At 38.7% G+C, this 19,051-nt stretch overlaps 1 protein-coding gene across 2 annotated transcripts; it reads right to left on the reverse strand.

Annotated features, from left to right (window-relative positions):
- Positions 1-30: 30 nt before the first annotated feature.
- CHRNA5 (cholinergic receptor nicotinic alpha 5 subunit) lies at positions 31-17,193 on the reverse strand. Of its 2 annotated transcripts, none has more exons than XM_041427664.1 (6): positions 17,028-17,193; positions 7,944-8,095; positions 7,619-7,663; positions 6,251-6,360; positions 4,482-5,304; positions 31-2,516 (listed from the first exon to the last, which is right to left on the reverse strand). In XM_041427664.1, exons 1-6 carry the CDS (start codon positions 17,131-17,133, stop codon positions 2,355-2,357), a joined length of 1,398 nt encoding a protein of 465 aa, XP_041283598.1. In that variant the 5' UTR covers positions 17,134-17,193; the 3' UTR covers positions 31-2,354. The 2 variants fall into 2 exon arrangements, with proteins under 2 accessions (XP_041283598.1, XP_041283597.1); XM_041427663.1 differs by having other exon boundaries at positions 4,473-5,304.
- Between the last annotated feature and the right edge of the window lie 1,858 nt (positions 17,194-19,051).

Here is a 19,051-nt window from a genome sequence, read left to right on the forward strand (position 1 = left end):
TATGAAAATAAAGATAATCAAACTGTTGAAAACTGTGCCTTTTTTTTCATTTATTTTGAGCAAGTGACAGAGATCTAGATAAGGTAGTATTACCTACAGTTCAATACATTCAGCAGTAAGTTACAGAAGTAAAAGTCCATGCTTCTGAGTATATTAACATTCTTTTGTTTCAGACACACCTGATAAGCAGAAGACCCCAAGGATTCCAGTGTCAGCTGTGTTATTTGAATCTATCATGATCAGACTAGAAGTCACTAAAAGAAATTCATGCATTTGCAAAAACTGTGAGTTACTATAATAGAGAGAGTGACTACACTGGACAATGTGCTGCCCATCATGATGTAACTGAGCAGCCTGGAGACATCATTTAACAAGGGGAAAAAGATGAAATGGAGAGTAAAAAAATGAGATATATATCTAATCTACAGTTGCACTCACTTTGCTTCCTCTACAGGTAAGATAAATTTCAGTAATTCAAACCGATGGAAGACTTTAAAAAGAAATGTGTATTTGAAGAGGAAACAAGCAATCTGAAGTATTTCTGCAACTTGCACACAGAGAAAGTCATTGATGCATTGCTTAACCTCAGTAATACTGGGAAGTTAAAGCTCTTATATTAATGAATTAAAACAGATAATCTTTGCAAATTCACTGTGCAAGTTATGATGGGAATAGAGGAAACATGGATATTCAATGTCAGATGTAACTGTGTAACTGAAGAAGAGTAAATCCGTAACTGCTATTATAAAAAAAGGAAATAAAAAGGTCTGCCTGATATAATTTCCCTACCTGTGAGCCTTTAAAGCTACACAAAACTAAGACTGTCTTGCAGATTAAAATATTTTGAAATAAATATTCAATTATATATAAATTATGACATAAGTAATCACTATTATAATTAATGCAGGGCTTTTCTAAAGGAGATCTGGGAGGGAGTATGGGAGAAATACATATCTGTTGTTCAAATTTATAATCACTATAAAAACTTTAAATTATTGAAGATACCACAGTTTACATTAAAACTTCTCACCTAGACATGTTATATTTCATGTAGTAATTTAAGCAAACAAAAACTTCCTAAGATTTGCTCTCGCCTGCTCTACTCCTGTATTAGGCCTACAGGATGCAATTATATTATGAACAACACTGAAAAAACTTTAGTGTAGGAAAATACCCAACTATTTTAGAGTCTTTTCCAGAAATAAAACTCTTAAGAAAGGAAGAAAGGTGGCATTGGAATCAGTGTAAAGAATGCATTTTAATGGAATAATTGGAAAATTGCAAGTTCATTTTCAGTGATTTTAGGCAAAAGGAAATACAGAAAACTCTTAAGTCCTTGCTGCTTAGAGTTACACATGGTTTTTAAAGTGAAAGAACTAATCCAAGGTATCTCTCTTAAGTTCAATTAAACAAATGTGAAAATCATTAATCATCTCCATTTGGTTCCACAGCATAGTAATTAATAACCCATTTCCTTCAGAAAGATGCCCCACAAATTCCTTCTGCCTGTGCTTAAAAATCTTAATTCTGAGAAACACCCAGATATAGGAAATAATGAACATGTCTGTAAACTCACACACTGTATCGAATTCTTCATCAAGAGTAAAGAAATCTGAATGTTCCAGCCCCTTAGAACACTTATGCACCTTGGGAACTCAGTTAACTGCCTTTGCCTTTCTTTCCAAAGCTGATGGAGACATCAATGCTTTAGGCATTTTAAGGCTTATTAAATGCTCATGTTGGTATCACAGAATTATCAAGCTTTAAAATTTAGCAGCAAATTCCACTGAAAATTTATAAAGGCTAAACATGGCCAAATTGCTTTTCTTAGTTGTATATTAGATACACAGGAAGTTTAACTTATATTTTTATTATTTTAAATTACTCTGGTGAAATTTCAGACTTCTACAACACACTGAAGAGAAGTGATGAAAATTCACCTTTGTATTCTAAATTGAAATAAACAACTCTACTGTATAACTGCAAATATGTAATATTCAGTATAACAATTGATATAGTAGTTTAATAATTGGACTACAGTGATCATCATTAAAAAATTGAAATCCTTCTATATCACAGTAGGTGTCAGTGTCTGCTTTTTTGATAAATCATACATGCCATGACTTGAAATGGTTCTTTTAATCCTGACCTGGCTGTCAGTAACTCAGTAGACTGGCAATAAGCAGACTGACTTCTGTGTGTCCTGGGAATGCCATGCTTTAAGATAAAACTAATTTTCTAGTTCTGGACTTTTTTTTCACTCTACCAGAAACATACCTACAAAGAACATGCATGGAAACAGAGCTACTGCAAAATTTAGAGCCAGATCAATAGGACATAGCTCCAAAAATATTTTATGCATTTGTACTGCCTATATGGGTAGGGACTATTATACTTGCCCATTTATGAATAACAGGAATAAATAACACAAGTGATCCAATTATTGAAACCAGAAGAAAAGCCCATAAGAACATTCGATCAAGCACCTGAGCAATGTATTTCCAGTCTTCAACAACCTAAAACACAGAGAGCACATGAGTTGGTCAGTGTGTGCAAGAACAGGCAAAAACACAATAACACATCCTGCAAATCTTAATTATCTCAAGATACACTTTTCCCAACCATGTCCCTATGATAACCCTCTGGAACAATATTTTATAATTATACTTTGAGTTAGAACTGAAGCAAGCTTCCCTCTGTGAAGATTGATCAGCTATGTAGATGCAGATTTTGATGCAGAAATTGACCCTGAGAAGCACCAAACATCCTCATCTATAGAGATGAGGCTGGCCTGCCATTTTCTAACACACTGCAGGCTACATGGCACACGACATCACAACGTGGAATTGCCAAGGAGGAGTTGGAAGCAAAAGTTGTAAAAAAAGTCTCCAAACAACCAAAAATACCAGCCCACAACAAAAAAACTAACCAGAAAACCAAAACCAAACCTGCCAAGTAGTAAATAATTTTTTTTTAATTGTTAGTACAGAGCAGTTGTGTTACAAACAATTGCTGAAAGCTGCAAAGAATTATACTGGGGAGAATACTCACACTAGTTTCAAAACTGATTTCTTTTTTGATAAAATTATTCACATCTATGCACAGTTTTGCAGGTATTGCAGATTTAATTGTGCAAGCAAATTAAAACTGTGCCAAACAATTGTCTTGGATTTGAACTGGAGCTATCCATGTTTCCCAAGCCTAATGCTTCCTAAGATGTAAGGCTACAATAGCACTAGCTGTCTAGTGTTTATTAACAACTCTTACAATTAAAGCTTGCATTCTCTGGAGCCCAGTAATAATAAAACAGCCGAATCCCCAGACAGCTGTATATTAATTTCCAAGGTTTACAGTAACAACATTACACTTGAAAAACAAAATACTTACTACTTGTCACTCACAGTCAACGCTTAATTTACAGGAAATTATGTATTTAATAGCAAACTATTATATTTCTGTTGTTCATACAATGCAGATGCTGCTTTAACAGTACAGCAGATACATTTATTAAAAATCTAGGCCACATCCCTTGTGACAATGTCAGAATCAAGTCCTGAGAAGGCACATCAGAGGAGGTACATTACTCCAAGTCTTGTATGGGAGAACACACTCTCAGCAACCAGAGCCTTCTGAAGACAGCAATTCCCATATAGACTGAAAGAACCTCAGGCTTTGCCATCAGGAACAGACAGTGCACCACAAACTTCTATATTTCTACAAACTTCTACATTAGACTGGAAGTAGCATTTAAGTCTCTGATGTACCAATGGAGCTAGCTTAAAGAGCATGTAAAGAAAACAGATTTCTAATGCACTTACACAAATGTTGTAAGCATTCATTAAGGATAATTCAGAGTGCAAATACACTCTGACACTGAAAAAAAGCCTCTGACATCTTTTGATAAAACTTAGGGCAAATAAGGGTATGAGAGAACACTTAGAAAGTCATTGAGTCCATGTTTCATCTGAGCACAAAATGGCCAACATATGGCTATAGCCTGTATTTAAACTAATATAAGTTAGAGCACTCAGACTGTTTTTACTTGAAATTGAAAGCTGCAAGATAAGTATTGGCAGTATACAGTTGGAAAATATAAGGCAAATGCACTTTTCAAGACAGCCTTTGAGTACAACATTAAAGTGAAAAAGAGCTCCTTCTCTTGTCATCTCAGCAGTGCTGTAGGGAACAGTTACAGTACATGCTCTTGTGACAGACAAGTGTCTCACAATGTGTAACTAGTGACAAGAACTATTAGAAAACAGCAAAAGACTTCTGAAGACCCCAAATACTGCACTGTATCAGCCAAATAGTCTCAGGATTGTACCATATTTGCACTTTTTTCCCTGTGGAAACAACTACACAACTTACAGCCAAGTACAAAAGCTGGGAATCTGTAGCACATCTTTAATATGCAACTTGGTTTTCTAATCTGCACTTGCACAAAATCAGCGCAGCAGGACCGACACACCCACCTCGCGAACCTCGTTCTCCTTCATCACATGTCTCGTAATGTAGCGGATGGAATCCAGAGCTGCTTCCAAGGTGTTCCTGGATGATTCTGATCCATTCATATTTGCTGTTTCCTCCTTCTGAGCAAAGTACCTGTCGACATGGCTTCTCATACAAAGCAGCTTGGGCAGCTTGTGCAGAAATATCTTGCGAACCCAGGGTGCCATGGCGTTGTGTGTGGACGAGGAGCGGTGGTGGATGTTGATGGCAAAGACAGTGATCACAATGGACAAGGTCACAAATATCATAGTAAACACCAAGTACTCTCCTATGAGTGGGATAACTTTAGAAGATGATGGAATAATTTCTTCAATAACAAGAAGAAAAACAGTCAAAGATACCAGTACTGAAGTGCAGAGTGAAATTTTTTCACCTTCATTTGAAGGAAGATAGAAGACAAGGACAGTTAGAAATGAAAGCCCAATACAAGGAATAATGAGAAACAAAGTGTAAAAAAGTGGCAAACGTCTAATTATAAATGAATATGTAACAAAAGGATACCAGCAGCATCCATCAGTCCTGTTTCCTTTGCTCCCTGTTGCAGTCACTATTTCCCATTCTCCATTATCAAAAAAGTCTCTTTTGTCTACATCATAATCTTCAAGAATTAGATCAACCTGCGAGCCATCATAAGTCCAGGAACCAAATTTCATTGAACAATTTTGAAGGTCAAAGGGGAAGAATGTTACATCAATAGTACAAGAACTTTTGTAGTTTGCTGGTGGAGTCCAAGCAATGGTGCCATCATATTTTACCACAGTTTTTGTAGATGTTCCCTCAAAACGTCCATCTGCACTGAAAGAAGAGAGATAAATGCAGGCAATTACAATGGGGTGTGGGGATGCATTTAAAGAAGAAATGATGCTTCGTTATTGTCATTTCAGCTGTCTATCCCTTGATAGCCAAAATTTTGTATTGTCTTCATAGCCAACTTTTTCCCCTCAAATCTGAACCTAACATAGGTAAACTACTTTGGAAGACTGAAGAATATTTTCAAGTCCTGGAGAGATCTCTGCAACTTTCTATGGTCCCAATGACTTATGAAACAACTGTTAAATCCTGATTTTTAATAGCATGACCCAGCTCTGGTGTTTCTATTAGTAAGAGAGAATAAGTACTTTTAAATTTAGCCAAATCATAATTATTGAAGAAAAAGAGTCACGAAACAGGTAAAATAATACTTGTGCCCAAACTTGAATTTACAATCACTGCAACAGCCTTTTATCCTGACTCAACAAGTCAGGAATGTAAAATCACTGTATATGCACCTAAGTTGTTCAGAAAGGTTAATTCAAAAGTTCTTGTTTCTGAAATCTGTTAATTTCCAAAGAAAAAACAAAATCAAAACCAACCCAACCTCCCCTTACAGTTAAATGCACCTGACTTTCATTCCATGCTGAATATGACCTACAACAGCATAAATTAGTTGCTTCTCTCCCATCACACTACACTATTTATAGACAGCACTGTGTAAGATATTTTTCTCCAATAAAGAAAGAAAGTCACACAACAAAATTGAAGTAACTTTTTCAAAGGGACTAGAAATTCCATTCAGAAGTAAAGCAAAACATTTGAGCACTTAACATGGCAACAAAGTCTATTTGCATTCAGAGGCAAGTTCTTCCACAGGTTCTTAGCCCACTAAAGGTACACATTATCTATCCCATGAGCCTCCTAGAAGCAGTTTGGTCAGCAAAGTTATAAAGTAAATGCATTTTGTATGAAAAGATTCAAACCTTACTTGTCATACAGCACAATATCTGGAATCCAAATAGAATCTGATGGGACTCGGATAGATGTTATTCCAGCATAGTCTTCAGGATTCCACCTTAATTTCACATCTATCCATTCCTGTGGAAATGTGAGATGCAAAAATCATTATTATTGGAAAGTGGATTTCAGCAGGGTGATAGCAGATGAAAATAGATAACAGGACAATTAACAACAATCAAACTGAACTAACATTGGCATAAAACAATGAAGTTGCTGAACAGGCACGTAGTTACCTCATTCAGTATTTGTTTTCTGCTATTAGAGCTGCTTGACAATGTTTCTGTGCAGAACTTAAGATATGATGTTCCTTTTTCAGAGCATGTATTTGTAAGTAAGAGCTATTATAATGTAATTTAATTGTATAAATTAAATTTGAAAAAAGCTTGTTCTGGATGAATACCAATGACTGCAAGCTAATCAGAAGCAATTTAAACATTTTCATTATAAAAAAAACTCCATCATGTTCCAACTCTTAAAACTGGTTCAACTTCAAGAATATCTGCAGAAACTATTACAGAGGGCACAAAGAATCATCAGTCCACATGGCCATCTCATATTTGCTGACTAATCTCAAAGTTTTCCTAAAAATAAAAACTTGGCCTAAAATTACAGTTACTGAAAAGAAGGAAATGGGAAGCCAAAGGAAAAAAATCAAATAAACAAACAGAAAGGAATTAGCCCAAACAAAAATAATTCCATAAGCTAGTCAGTATACCCAGCATCTGCAAAGATTCTTCTCAGTGAAATTAAGAATGATTTGTGAGCAGCATTACCCAAGTAAATACTGGCAATTAAGTTTAGCACTGGACTCTGACATTTAAAAGCTTAAGGCTTTTTCCTGCCCAAACCCAAATATTCTTAAGAGAAAAAAGTATTTCCTTCTAGCAAGCATATTTAACTTTGAAAGTGGAATTCTACAATAATGTATATCAAATAATTTCAAATATCCCACAGAAAAAAAGACCTCAAAAATATTATACAAAAGAATACACCAACCATACTTTTCTTAATAAAGCTTTTGATTGAAAACTTTCATACTGAAGCAGCAATTTATGGTTGGATATATACACCTTGGTATATTAAATGGCCATGTAATGCCATATCATATTACTTTTAATTTGGTGAATTTTTATTTACCTTGTTATGGTTTTCTTAAGAGGTTTGTCACAATTAATCCTTTAAATCATTTCCAGGGACAGTATATAAAGATACTATGTGAAATAAATTTCATGCAAGAGCTTAGTTTTTTGAATATACATTAACTAGAAAAGTTTCTCCTAAATTTTGATTTGCAGTTATGAAGCTTCAGAAATTTTCATCAGCATTCTACACATACCTGTTTCAACCACACATTTGTTGTCATCAATTGATTTTTCTCATCCTGTAAAATAAAGCATATATCACAAAAAATAATCTATCCATAGGAAATAACTGCTTTAGTTCACAGAGGCCTTAAAATACAAAACACCCTGCTGAAAGCATTCTAATCACTATGTATGTTTATATGAGAACATTATATATTCATCTACAGGGCATTTTCATTACACAGATAATAATTTAAGATGCTTAATCTATTGTGTTTAACAGACACAATTATTTCACATGAAATTATGCTCCTTTTAAAATTAGTGGAAAAAAAATACAACTTATTTACTACATACCACATCTACCAGCTGAGAGATTGCAAGGCCAAACTTGATTTTTATTGTGTCATTCAAGCGTTCCACTGGACGAACCCATCTTTGATAGTCTTCAAACAAATGCTTAAACAAACGATCTTCACTTTTAGCAATAAAAGAAGGTTCAGATACAGCTATATTAAAAAAAAAATAAATTATTAACACTGATTCAAATGAGAAGTGTACATCTGCATTCTTGTGTCCAAACAGTTACAGCTTTTTTTTTTGCAGAGTTCAATTTCTCATCTCATCCCCTTCTCTCTAGAAGCATGCCCAAGGTCATGGAAGTAGAATTTTATGAAGTTACCTGGTTTTATTAGCATCCTCATACCATCATCACGCTTCTAAAATTGATGACTCAAGAACATTAAGATAATCTCAGCAGGCAAAAAGCTCTTATATCATTTACCCAGTGCCAAGCAACTACGGATCTCCTCTAAAACAGAAAGCTGACCTATGAGGGACTGAAGTTCTGTCAACCTACATCCACATCACACACCTGTAGTATATTGCATAACTTGCAACCCAGTTTGAAACTTCAGTCTCTTAATGTATTTATGTATTTTTGATGTTTAATGTATTTCTTCTAATTTTGGGCACATTTACCATGCATAAATTTTGCTGCACTTGTAGAACACTTTCCCTCACATTCTTAATGTATTTTTAATGTGTAATGTATTTCTTCTAATGTTTGGGCACATTTACCATGTATAAATTTTGCTGCACTTGTAGAACACTTTCCCTCACACTGCTTTGTATCTTAGATGCATATGCCAAACTACTTACCAGTGGACTCTCTACCCATGCTAATGTTACACTGACTGGAATGCACCTTTCTAGCTCTTTTTCACAGCTCTCAAGGGGTAATTTTGGGGAAGATAGAGAGATGGGAGGAAAAAAGGGAAGATGTGAGTCTAGCTAAATAACTTGAGTAAGAACAGTTTTCAAAGGTGTTGTGAAAGACCTGAAGATGGCTGCTGCCTCGAGAAGCACAAACTACAACATCACCTTGCACAGAAGGGTCTCCAATCCCCAGAGATAAGTTAGAACGACCACCAGAAAACACTGACATGTTCTACATAAAGATTTTTACTACTTACCAATGAAATTTTAAAGGGAACTACTGCCAAAAAAAGACCTAGCAACAATTATCATTAGTTTAAGGGACAGCATAAACAAAAGAAAGGAGCTCACCACCATCTCTTTTAAATGCAGACTTAAAATATTATGCTATTACATAAATCTATGGCACAACCTCTCTAGAAATCATGTGCTCACTAACAGCATCCATCTAAAAAAAGATACATCAGAAGGAGAAAATCACCAGAGAATGACATAAACAGATTAAAACCAGAGACAGTCATCCATAAAGGAGAGATTTAAAAGATTAACATTACTTTGTTTGGAGAGGAGGTGAATTTAGTCAACATAACAGAAGTAGCTCAACTAGGAATGATACAAGCAGCAAAAACAGTGGTGGTATCTAATCTTTCTCATAAAACAAGCTAAAGGAAACAAAGTATCAATTAAAGGTAGCATAAATAATGTCTCCTTGAAGTTCATTACCATCAACATTCAGTAAATCAGCAATTCATAGATACTGAAGAGGACTAGGATTTCAGAATTGCCTGGGATGACTACGCTGTATGTCAGGTAGTGTCACACCTGTATAGGGCATCAGTTCTCATTCCCACAAAACTTGCTGAAGCTGCCTCAGAGCTCACAACACTTCCACGACCAACACTTGACCAACACTTCCATGACGTGGTGTTTGTGGCAGAGGCTTGGCTGACACCCCTTAAGCCATTAATTTGAACTGACCTAACCCAGTGCCACGACTGCAGCCACTGCAGCCTGGACAAACTAAGATGGGCAGTCCAAGTTTTAAGCTCCCATTGATTCATTGAAGTGTGACTGCTGTGCTGCAAAAGGCTCCAAAGGTCCTTTGGTCAAAACAGCCAAAGCACTGCAGAGCTCAGCAAAGCAGTTCCCTACCTTTGGCACTGCAGGTGTGGGGCAGTCCAGCAGAAATATTATTGCTTTACACACTAACCAGATTTCTCTGAAATGTCATAGTAGCAGCAAAAGCAGAATGTAGCATAAGAAACAGGATGAGCACAGGGGGAGCAGCAGGACCCCTTTTCCTACAAGTCTTACCCTACACTAACATGCTGCTGAATGGCTCCTGCTTGTCTTAAAACCCAAATCAACATTTGGGTTTTAAGACAAAATTTCTGTTTCAAAATACAAACCTTTCTGACTTGTGAGATGTGCAAAGAACTGATGGGCAACTTACACCATGCTGCTGAGATAGCTCAGGTGGATACAGAAAAACTCACAGGACATGAGAATTGCTGCCAAAAAGGATCCAGCAACAGAATGCTGCACATGTACACGTTATCTTGTAAATATACAAGTGCCAAAAATAGATTTAACTGGTTCAGTATATCTTCATTAGCCAAGGGTTTATTCTTATTTGTAACTATAGACAGATTTGCCAAGGCCTACGTTTTACAGACATCCGAAAGAATGCTTCCTGAAGATACAACCTAATTTCTCTATTTCTATACCCCTATTTCCTGAATTATGAATGGTTTTGTGTATATTTCAGCCTGATATTTCATAAATACTTCATTTCTATATTAGCATTAATTACATTTCCCTCCTCCAGTTACAACTCTCAACTGAATTTAAGACTGACAATGCAGCTGGATATTATCTCTCAATTAATTGACCTTGAAGCAATGCAGAGGCAAAGTTGCACTTTCACCATTTCTGTGTTCCTGTAAGACGACCTCCTGTGCAACGATACAGCATCTTCAGGTTACATGTTTTTTCCAGATGAAGCTTCTCTTAAAACACAGCATCTCCTCTGCTATGCTAAAAGGGGACATGTTTCTTTACTGCTTTTATATACTTAGATTATTTTTCAAACATTTTATACTCAGACCTATAGTATACTCACTGATCTATTACAATGACCATTATTCACTAACAATATAGTTCAATTATTTCTTTCTTTTTCTGATCACAGATGCATCCACACATTTCAATATTTCTAGTTTGTTCTCTTTATTAATACACTGGGGCAAACTGGTCTAGAAAAGACATCTTGAACAAAGGAGAGCTCCATGAGGAGGCTGGAAAAAGTAAGAGTATATTAAGACTTGGCAAAACTAAAAAAAGTAATCACCCCTACCTTGTACATTTTATTTAATATGGCCATTCAAATAATTTGTTACACAGACTGCATGTGTCTCTTTTCCATGTGTCTATGATTTTAAGATTACAACAAAGGGCTTTCTTAGTTACTCCTTGTATTAACATCAGTTCAAAAAATTGTGAAGAGCTGGTGACAAGCGGAAAAAATGTAAAGAGAGGAAAACAGGTTTTAATGGCTTAAGGCAGCAGAGTCTCTATGCTGGCTGGAGAAAAACAGAAAGAGGTTAAAACCTATGACTAGCAAGATTACCAAACAAACAACTCGGAGTACAATCTCATACTAAATCAGATGGCAAGAGATTATAGCAACACTCACCCCTGCCTCCAGCTCAGAGTACTAAAAAAGATCTGTAGCCTTTCAAGGGCACTTCTAAACTGGCTTGTATTTGTGTGTCTTCATTTTTATTGAGGTCAGGGAACCTCTGCAGTTTACATCAAAGGTAGCTCTCTGCACTGTTCAGTGATAACTCCCAAAGACAACATTTTCTTTATTATCTGCACCTTAAACTCTTCTCACTGCCCCTCAGTGTCTAAGTCCATATTTAGCAACAAAAAAACCCCAAAAAACCGCACCTAAATCGCATATGAAGTTGGATGGCCTAAATTTTAATTCTGCACAAAGGAGACAAATGTTTATGCACAAAGCAGAGTAATTATTCAAATTTTTTTTAAACTCTGAAGTAGCTGGAGAATGCTTTTGACAAAGGCTAAGTAAAAATTCTAATGAAACACTTGACCTTGAAAACATTGTATTTAAAAATTCGGTTCTACCACTTCCTCCATAAGTATTTAACAAACTTTTTTATTAAAGTACTTTGGAAGAACTATTTAGAAAATTGGGTGAAACATTACATGGGCCTCAGATACAGGAATAGCATGATGAAACATGTACATGTCTATTTATCTTTATAACATTCTCAAGTCAAAATTTCACATGGGCTGCTAATGGCTGACATGTTAAATGTTGTAGATAAGAAACAAAAGATGGGTTTTACAAAAGAATAACACTTTTGTAATTTACTGTGCCATTATGGGATTCAATTTCCTAGCATCTTAATATGATTTAGCAACATTATTCCTTTTATAAGAATTACCAGTGAAATACTTGAGTCTAAGAGCCAGAATGGCAGTGCAGGTGTAACACTGGTCCTTATACATTAAACAGTGCAGTTCAAAGCATTTTCTAATTTAAACAGTGTAACTCAAAGCATTTTCTAATTGACAGAATTGAGTGTTAATGATTTCAGGTTATCTTTGCATCACTACTGGGTGCAAAAGGAGGCCCATGGGGAAAGGGAAAGGGTCACTTTCTAGAAGTGTAATGTTAACATGCATATTCAGAAGTAATATACTATTTATAATCATATACCATTACAGAAAAAAAAAAAAAAAACAATCAAAAACCACTGCTAAGGACAATAAACATTGCAAAATATCCATACTTCGCAGTTAACATTATATTCTTTAATTCTGGGGTATTATAACACAAACCATTATCCACAAATCTAACTGCTACATACTACAACTAAGAATGTGCTTAGAAATCTGTAAGGTGAACAAATATATACAATACCCCTGCCTTCCGTACTCTAGGATATTTATTGAGATGATCTCCCATCATTATTTCATTAGGTAGAAAAGACAAGTAATGGATTAAATTAAAGTTTTATTTTATACTGATTCTTCTGACCCTTTGAAAAGAATCATGAGTCATACTTCCTGCATGGTCTTTAATTTTTGGCCTACTTTTCCTTCTATGCATTAGCAATTGCCCAGAATCCAATCACAGTCAAGAGCTTAATTAACAGCAAGCATTTAGAAAGATCACAATCATCTTAACTAGGATGTCTGTAAGTCAAAGCAGCAATACTAACTTTATTCTATTTACTGAATAGAAGTCAGAAAAACCAGCTATTACATTCTGAACTTCCCAGAACTACCTTTTCCTCCCCTGTTTAAAAAATAAAGGCAAACCCTATCAGCACACCTACAAGCATGGAAAAGGTGGCTTTAAAGTTACTGGGAAAATTTGTGCCTTCTCTCTAAATTAGAACATCAACCTCCAGCCAACCAGGAGCAAAATAAAACAACATATATTGGACATGAAACTGTGAGGAATTTTGAACTGCAATACTGCTTAGTACTTACTGTGAGAAATGAAACACTGGATATGGGAGCTCTTTTTCAGAGTGGCAGTTGCTAGTTAATGTTGATGAAGTTGATAGGATCTTAATTTGAAGTGTCAGTCTGTTGTTGAATGTTGAATGTTTGCCTTTGGTTGCCACTGTTAAGTGCTACTATCTTACCCTGTGTTTGTATCCCTTTCCATCAGGAACCACTTCCCCTGCTCCCAGAGGGACTGGCACCCGGACTGAATTTAATGAGGAGCTGTTGGTACGGTATGGACTCTCTCAAAAACAACAAACCAGCACATAAACTATGGTTTTAAACTGGCAGCACCACAGGGAATCACCCACCATTGACCAGAGGTGGATTCCGTCCTGTCACCATGGCTTGAGGAGTACTCAGTCGGGATGACACCCCTAGGCTATGAGCCAGCATTGCCTCCTGAGGCCTCTCGTGGTCATCCTGTGGGAGCAGTGGTGGTGTGTGTGATCTCCCGGGTTCCCCACCCAAGAGCTGTTCTTAATAAAGGCCTTTTTAAAGGAGCTGATCTCCTGGCCCTGTTTATTACAGCTTGGCTCCCCGTCGGGGAATTGAGCCCCGGTCTCCCGCGTGGCAGGCGGGGATTCTAACCACACACGGAGGCACAAAGGCTGCTCACATTCAATTCAAATTTAAAATGTTAAAGGTACAACTTGAGAGTTGTAAAGGAGAATGGAACTACCCCCTAACAGCTTAGCAACAAGGTATCATTATGGCACATATTTCTGAATACCTGTACAAGTTTGGTTAGTAACCATAACAGACTAGCACGTAGTTCGTAAACTAACCAAGAAATAGATGTGAACTGACAGTCCTTAGATTAAGAGCTAATTGGACCACCAACCATTCCTTTCTGAACATCCATGCCAAGTCAGCAGCACGTGCCAAAGAGCTTCCTGTGCTCCCTAGGACAGGACTGCCAGCAGCAGTGACAGTGACCGTGCCGCACTGCCAGCAGCAGTGACAGTGACCGTGCCGCACTGCCAGCAGCAGTGACAGTGACCGTGCCGCAGCGCTGCTGCCGAGCTCACCGACACACACCGTGCCCCCCTCAGCTCCCGCAGACACAGCTGGGATCCCCCTCCCTGCCCAACAGCCGCACCACGGGAAAAGGCTGCCTCATGCCAGCCTGCCCTGGGGAAAACCCTGTCACGCTGAAGGCTGGGGGACCTTCCTGTAACAGATCCAGGATTTTGTCATCCCTCTTTGTACCACTTTTAATCATTCCGTCATTTTCACTGATTGCTGACCTGTCGGTAAAATGGACTGTGAAGCATTGAGGAATGCTGAAAGCGAGCAGCAAAAAGGGTGTATGGAAGTGCAGATAGCACAAGGAGCACGAGGAAGAACAAGTATGTAGAATCTGATAAGTAGAACCATTTATAAATTTAGAGGCCACGTGTCATGGAATTAAACACAAATCTGAAATGTAAGTTAAAAAGACCTTGCAGAAATAAGAAACAGGCCAGGGCTTCTCACAAGCTGCCAGTGCAGCCCTGGGTGCTGCAGATGTTGGGCACCAGTCTTGCCTTCTGCCTCAGGAGTGCTTTGCCCACTCAGCTCCATTCCAGTCTTGGATACACTGGAACACAGAATCCTACAGCTCACAGAAATCAGCTATATTGCTCAAAACCAGATGAGGAGATTTCAAAACCTATAATATCACACAAACCCTGGGTTTTACCATTCTAAAACATGGGAAACTATGCAAGTATTTCCTTTCACAGTTCCTTCTACAAATCAACAAAGGTATTTCTCCATGAATCAATGCTCACATTTATCCCCCTAAGAGCCTCTACAAGAAGCACAAAGTTTTTAAAGAGGAAAATCACAAGAAACCCATACAAGCAGGAGGGTTTGCACTCCCTGTTGGGTAGGGAGAAGGATTTGATCTGTTAAACTGAGTGGAAAACACTTGGGTGCACAAAGTGCCAGGGAAACACCATCACAGGTCTGCAGCACAGCAGGGCTAGGCTAGAGGTTGTTGTTAACCTCAACTCCATTTGGGCATTCCAGTCTCACCTGTTAGTTGAAAATTCAGAGCAAGAACATAACGTACTTTAACTGTATTTTAAATCAGCAAGTATTTTCTCCTGACAATTCAGAGTTAGCCAAGATAAAATATTGGTTCACTATTAACTGAAGGAAACCAAATTAATTTACAAGCACTCTTATAGAAAATTTAATTTTATTTTAGAAAAAAACAAGTTATGAAAAGAAACTTTAGCCTCACTGTATACAATCAGTTCTCAGTGAAGTCAAAACTGCTGGCTTGTGCCTCAAGGCAAAACCTGGCTTACCCTGACTGCAGGTAATTCCATGCAGTCATACAAATCATACAATGTAATATAATGATTTTGTATCTTCTGTCATAAAGAACAGGAAAAACACTACATTTCTAAATGCTGGGACAAAGAATAGTCTTTTAAACCACATTCAGCAATAACAGACTGAGTATTTGTAGGCTGAATGAAAACCTAGATGTTGATACAATCAACACCTTTCCATTATGTTTCCATAAACGACATTTACAACCAACTTTTTCAATTTTCAGTTAATATAAAAAAAACCGCTCAAATTTATCTTTCATTAATTTTCTGTCTGCCTTTAATTGTTGTAGTTATGGTTTCAAGACAGTCTGCAAAACTCTTGGGAATGTACTTACAAATTATGTAAGCGCAACATTTTGAAACAACTGTTTCTAAATAAATCTGTGGAAGAGAGGTGATTTTGCTCCTTTAATCTTTGTGTAATTCTATAAACACTCCAGCTTCACACGCTACTTTACATCCTTCAACTCGGAAAGTTAAATCCTGATTGAATTATGAGACTGCCTCTTTTGAAGTCAAAGAAATGATGCACGACCAAACTAAAGAGAGTCATGCTATAAATTCTTAAGAGGGTTGTTTTCATGTGCAGTCACATCCATATGTGAAATTACAGTTATTAAAATAAATCTGCAAGTTTACCTCGGTACCAGATGTAGAGCATGCACCACAAACCCAACCGCACCTTCTCTCAAGAAGTGAGCAGATTAAAAACTGAAAGCTATGGCAGCCGAGATCTTTAAAGCGTTATATATAGACACATTTAGAAAGTGTATGTAATGTGATGAAATGCGAGGCATTCAAGACTGATAATGCACCTGAAAAGCTGCAGTTTTGCAAAGACTTTCCCCGCTCTTGTGCGAGGGGGCGGCCCCGGAGGGCCCGTGGGACAGCGCTCTCGGCAGGTCCCGCTCGTTCTCCCGGAGCCAGCGCAGCCCTGCGATCCTCCCTCAGCAGCCGCCGCCGCACCCGGCACCAGCCTTACCTTAACCTCATCCGGGGAAAAAGTTGATGGCGCGGAAAACGAAGCTGGCGCGCAGAGACCCCATCTCCGACAGTTTCCCCGCTCGCAAAACCCCGCCTCATTCCCCTCACGAAGCGCTCCCGCTGCCCGCGCTCCCAGCCGGGCACGGCCGGGCAGGGCAGCGGCGCCCGCAGACCCTCGGGCCACGGCACCGCCCGCTCCATCCCCGGCGGCCCCGCACAGCGCCAGGCGGGCTCGGAGCCCCCGGCCGGCCGAGCCCTCCCCTCCGACACCCTCCTGGCTCCTCACCGGAGCGCCTTTCACCCTTCTCTTCTTCCCAGGAGCCCCGCCGACCCTCACCCCCGGAGCCGCCCCGAGGCGCCTTACCCGCGTGTGAGGCTCCGGGCTGGCCGAGCAGGGGCGCGCAGAGCCAGGTGAGGAGGAGCACGGACGGAGGGCGGCCGCAGCACAGCTGCGCTCCGCGCCCGGCCATGGCTAGGGCACGGCCCCCGCTCCCTCCGGGCCCCGCGGCGGGAGCCGGGAGCCGCTGGGGCCGGGCGGCGNCCGCCGGGGCCGGGAGCCGCTCTCGGCCCGGCCCGGGAGCCGGTGCCGTCGGAGGAGCTCCCGGCACGTACCGCGAGGAGGAGGCGGCGGCGCTGCGCCCGCAGACTCGGTCCCCGTGCCCTTCCCGCCGCCCGGGAGCGGCTCCTGGCGGGGCCGAGCAGGTGCGGGGCCGCGGGGGCTGTCCCGTGCGGCCGCGGCTGCAGCGCCCCGTAACCGGCACGGCACCGGGCAACGCCTGCTGCGGCTGCACCGAGCTTTGGGGAGGGTGCGAGTGTAAGTCACTTCTGGCGAAAAAAAACCCCTTTTTATTTCCATTGCTTTTGAAACGCTCGGTAGGGTTTTTTTTTTTTTTGGCGAAAAAAAACCCTTTTCATTTCCATTGCGTTTGAAACACTCGGCAGGGTTTTTTTTTTTGGTAAGTTTCTAAATCAGTACGATTTTTTAAAGCTTCTAATTTAGAATATTTTGGAACTTTTAGTCTAAAATAAACTAATGCAAGCCAAAAAGACTTAGGATATTTCCACATCTTTAGATATATTATAGATATACGACATCTATAATAAATACTCTGTACAAAACACCACTTTTTTCTGTATCAGATAAATACAATCTGTTACAAAGGACAAATTCCAACATACACACTGTGAAATTTAATCAGTGATTTTCCCTAAATCATCCTAATGGCAATGTGTAGTGTACACACTGCCCAAAAAATAGAAGCAGCTGGCAATAATACATTTTTTACATCTAAGACAGTGTTTAATATTTCATAGAGAGAAGAGACTTGGAAAGAAGGGCTAAATGACTTTACTGTGTTAATCAGCTTCTACATGAAAAGTGCTAGATACCGCATTCCTCAGGAAAATAGTCTTACTTAACTGAAATAATTTTGGCATCTTTATACCTTTCTAAAATGAGCACTACCCAAACAGCAATTTCATTAAGCATGTTGTCAGTTGTCAAAATTCTTTTATACCAGTTGTTTATTGTACAGAAAAACTGCATCTCTGTGTAAACAGTGAATCTTTTCAATGACCAAAACAGAATACTGGAGAAATCCTTTTCTTAATTTTTAGATTCATGTTTTTCTGCATTATCTTTTCCTGCAGCCATATTTGTGTTGTGCATGTCTGTGCAAGACATAATGCAGGCTGTACAAGCACACAAAAAAGGCTGCTTACACAGGAGTTTCTTCCAGCACACTTCTAGTGACAGGCTCTATTGATTTGGATGCTCTGCAGTAAATATGGTCATTTCATATATTGAGAATCCATTTCTATATGGCATATCTTCTACAATCAGAATATTTGGGTAAAGGATGCATGCTCTTATTTTGAAATGCTCAAAGTATATGCTGTTGTCAACTCAAGATTTTATACTAAATGAAAAATATATTTTAGCCCAAAACAGGGCACAAACTCCCACTTTTTTTTTTTGCTTTTTTTTTTTTTTTTTTGGTGACACTCTACTTGTGATATTTTCTGAGTGCTTCAAGAATTACTGGGCAAAATTTGTACTCTAATTGCAACTCTGTAGTTTTTGATGGAAGCTGGTTCACTACTGCACTGCACCTGGTGTTCCTAACATGAGATTATCAGGTAAAATCTGTATTTCTGTGCACTGCAGCAGATGCATTTTAGAGCTATGATGTGTCGTTACCAATGTTGAACATAGCTGCCACTAGAACGTGCAGGACATAGGAAAACTGGTTTTATTACATAACTGTGGATTTGTGTGCAGCTGGGTCCTAACTAGGCAAAACAGATGCTGGAGGATATAAAAGGATTAAACTGTCTGGGTTACATGCCTAACATTTTGCTAAATATTTTCTGTAGCATCGTCTGGCA

The sequence above is a fragment of the Onychostruthus taczanowskii genome, unplaced genomic scaffold (assembly GCF_017590055.1).
Source record: "Onychostruthus taczanowskii isolate IOZ18803 unplaced genomic scaffold, ASM1759005v1 scaffold118, whole genome shotgun sequence".
Lineage (NCBI taxonomy): Eukaryota > Metazoa > Chordata > Aves > Passeriformes > Passeridae > Onychostruthus > Onychostruthus taczanowskii.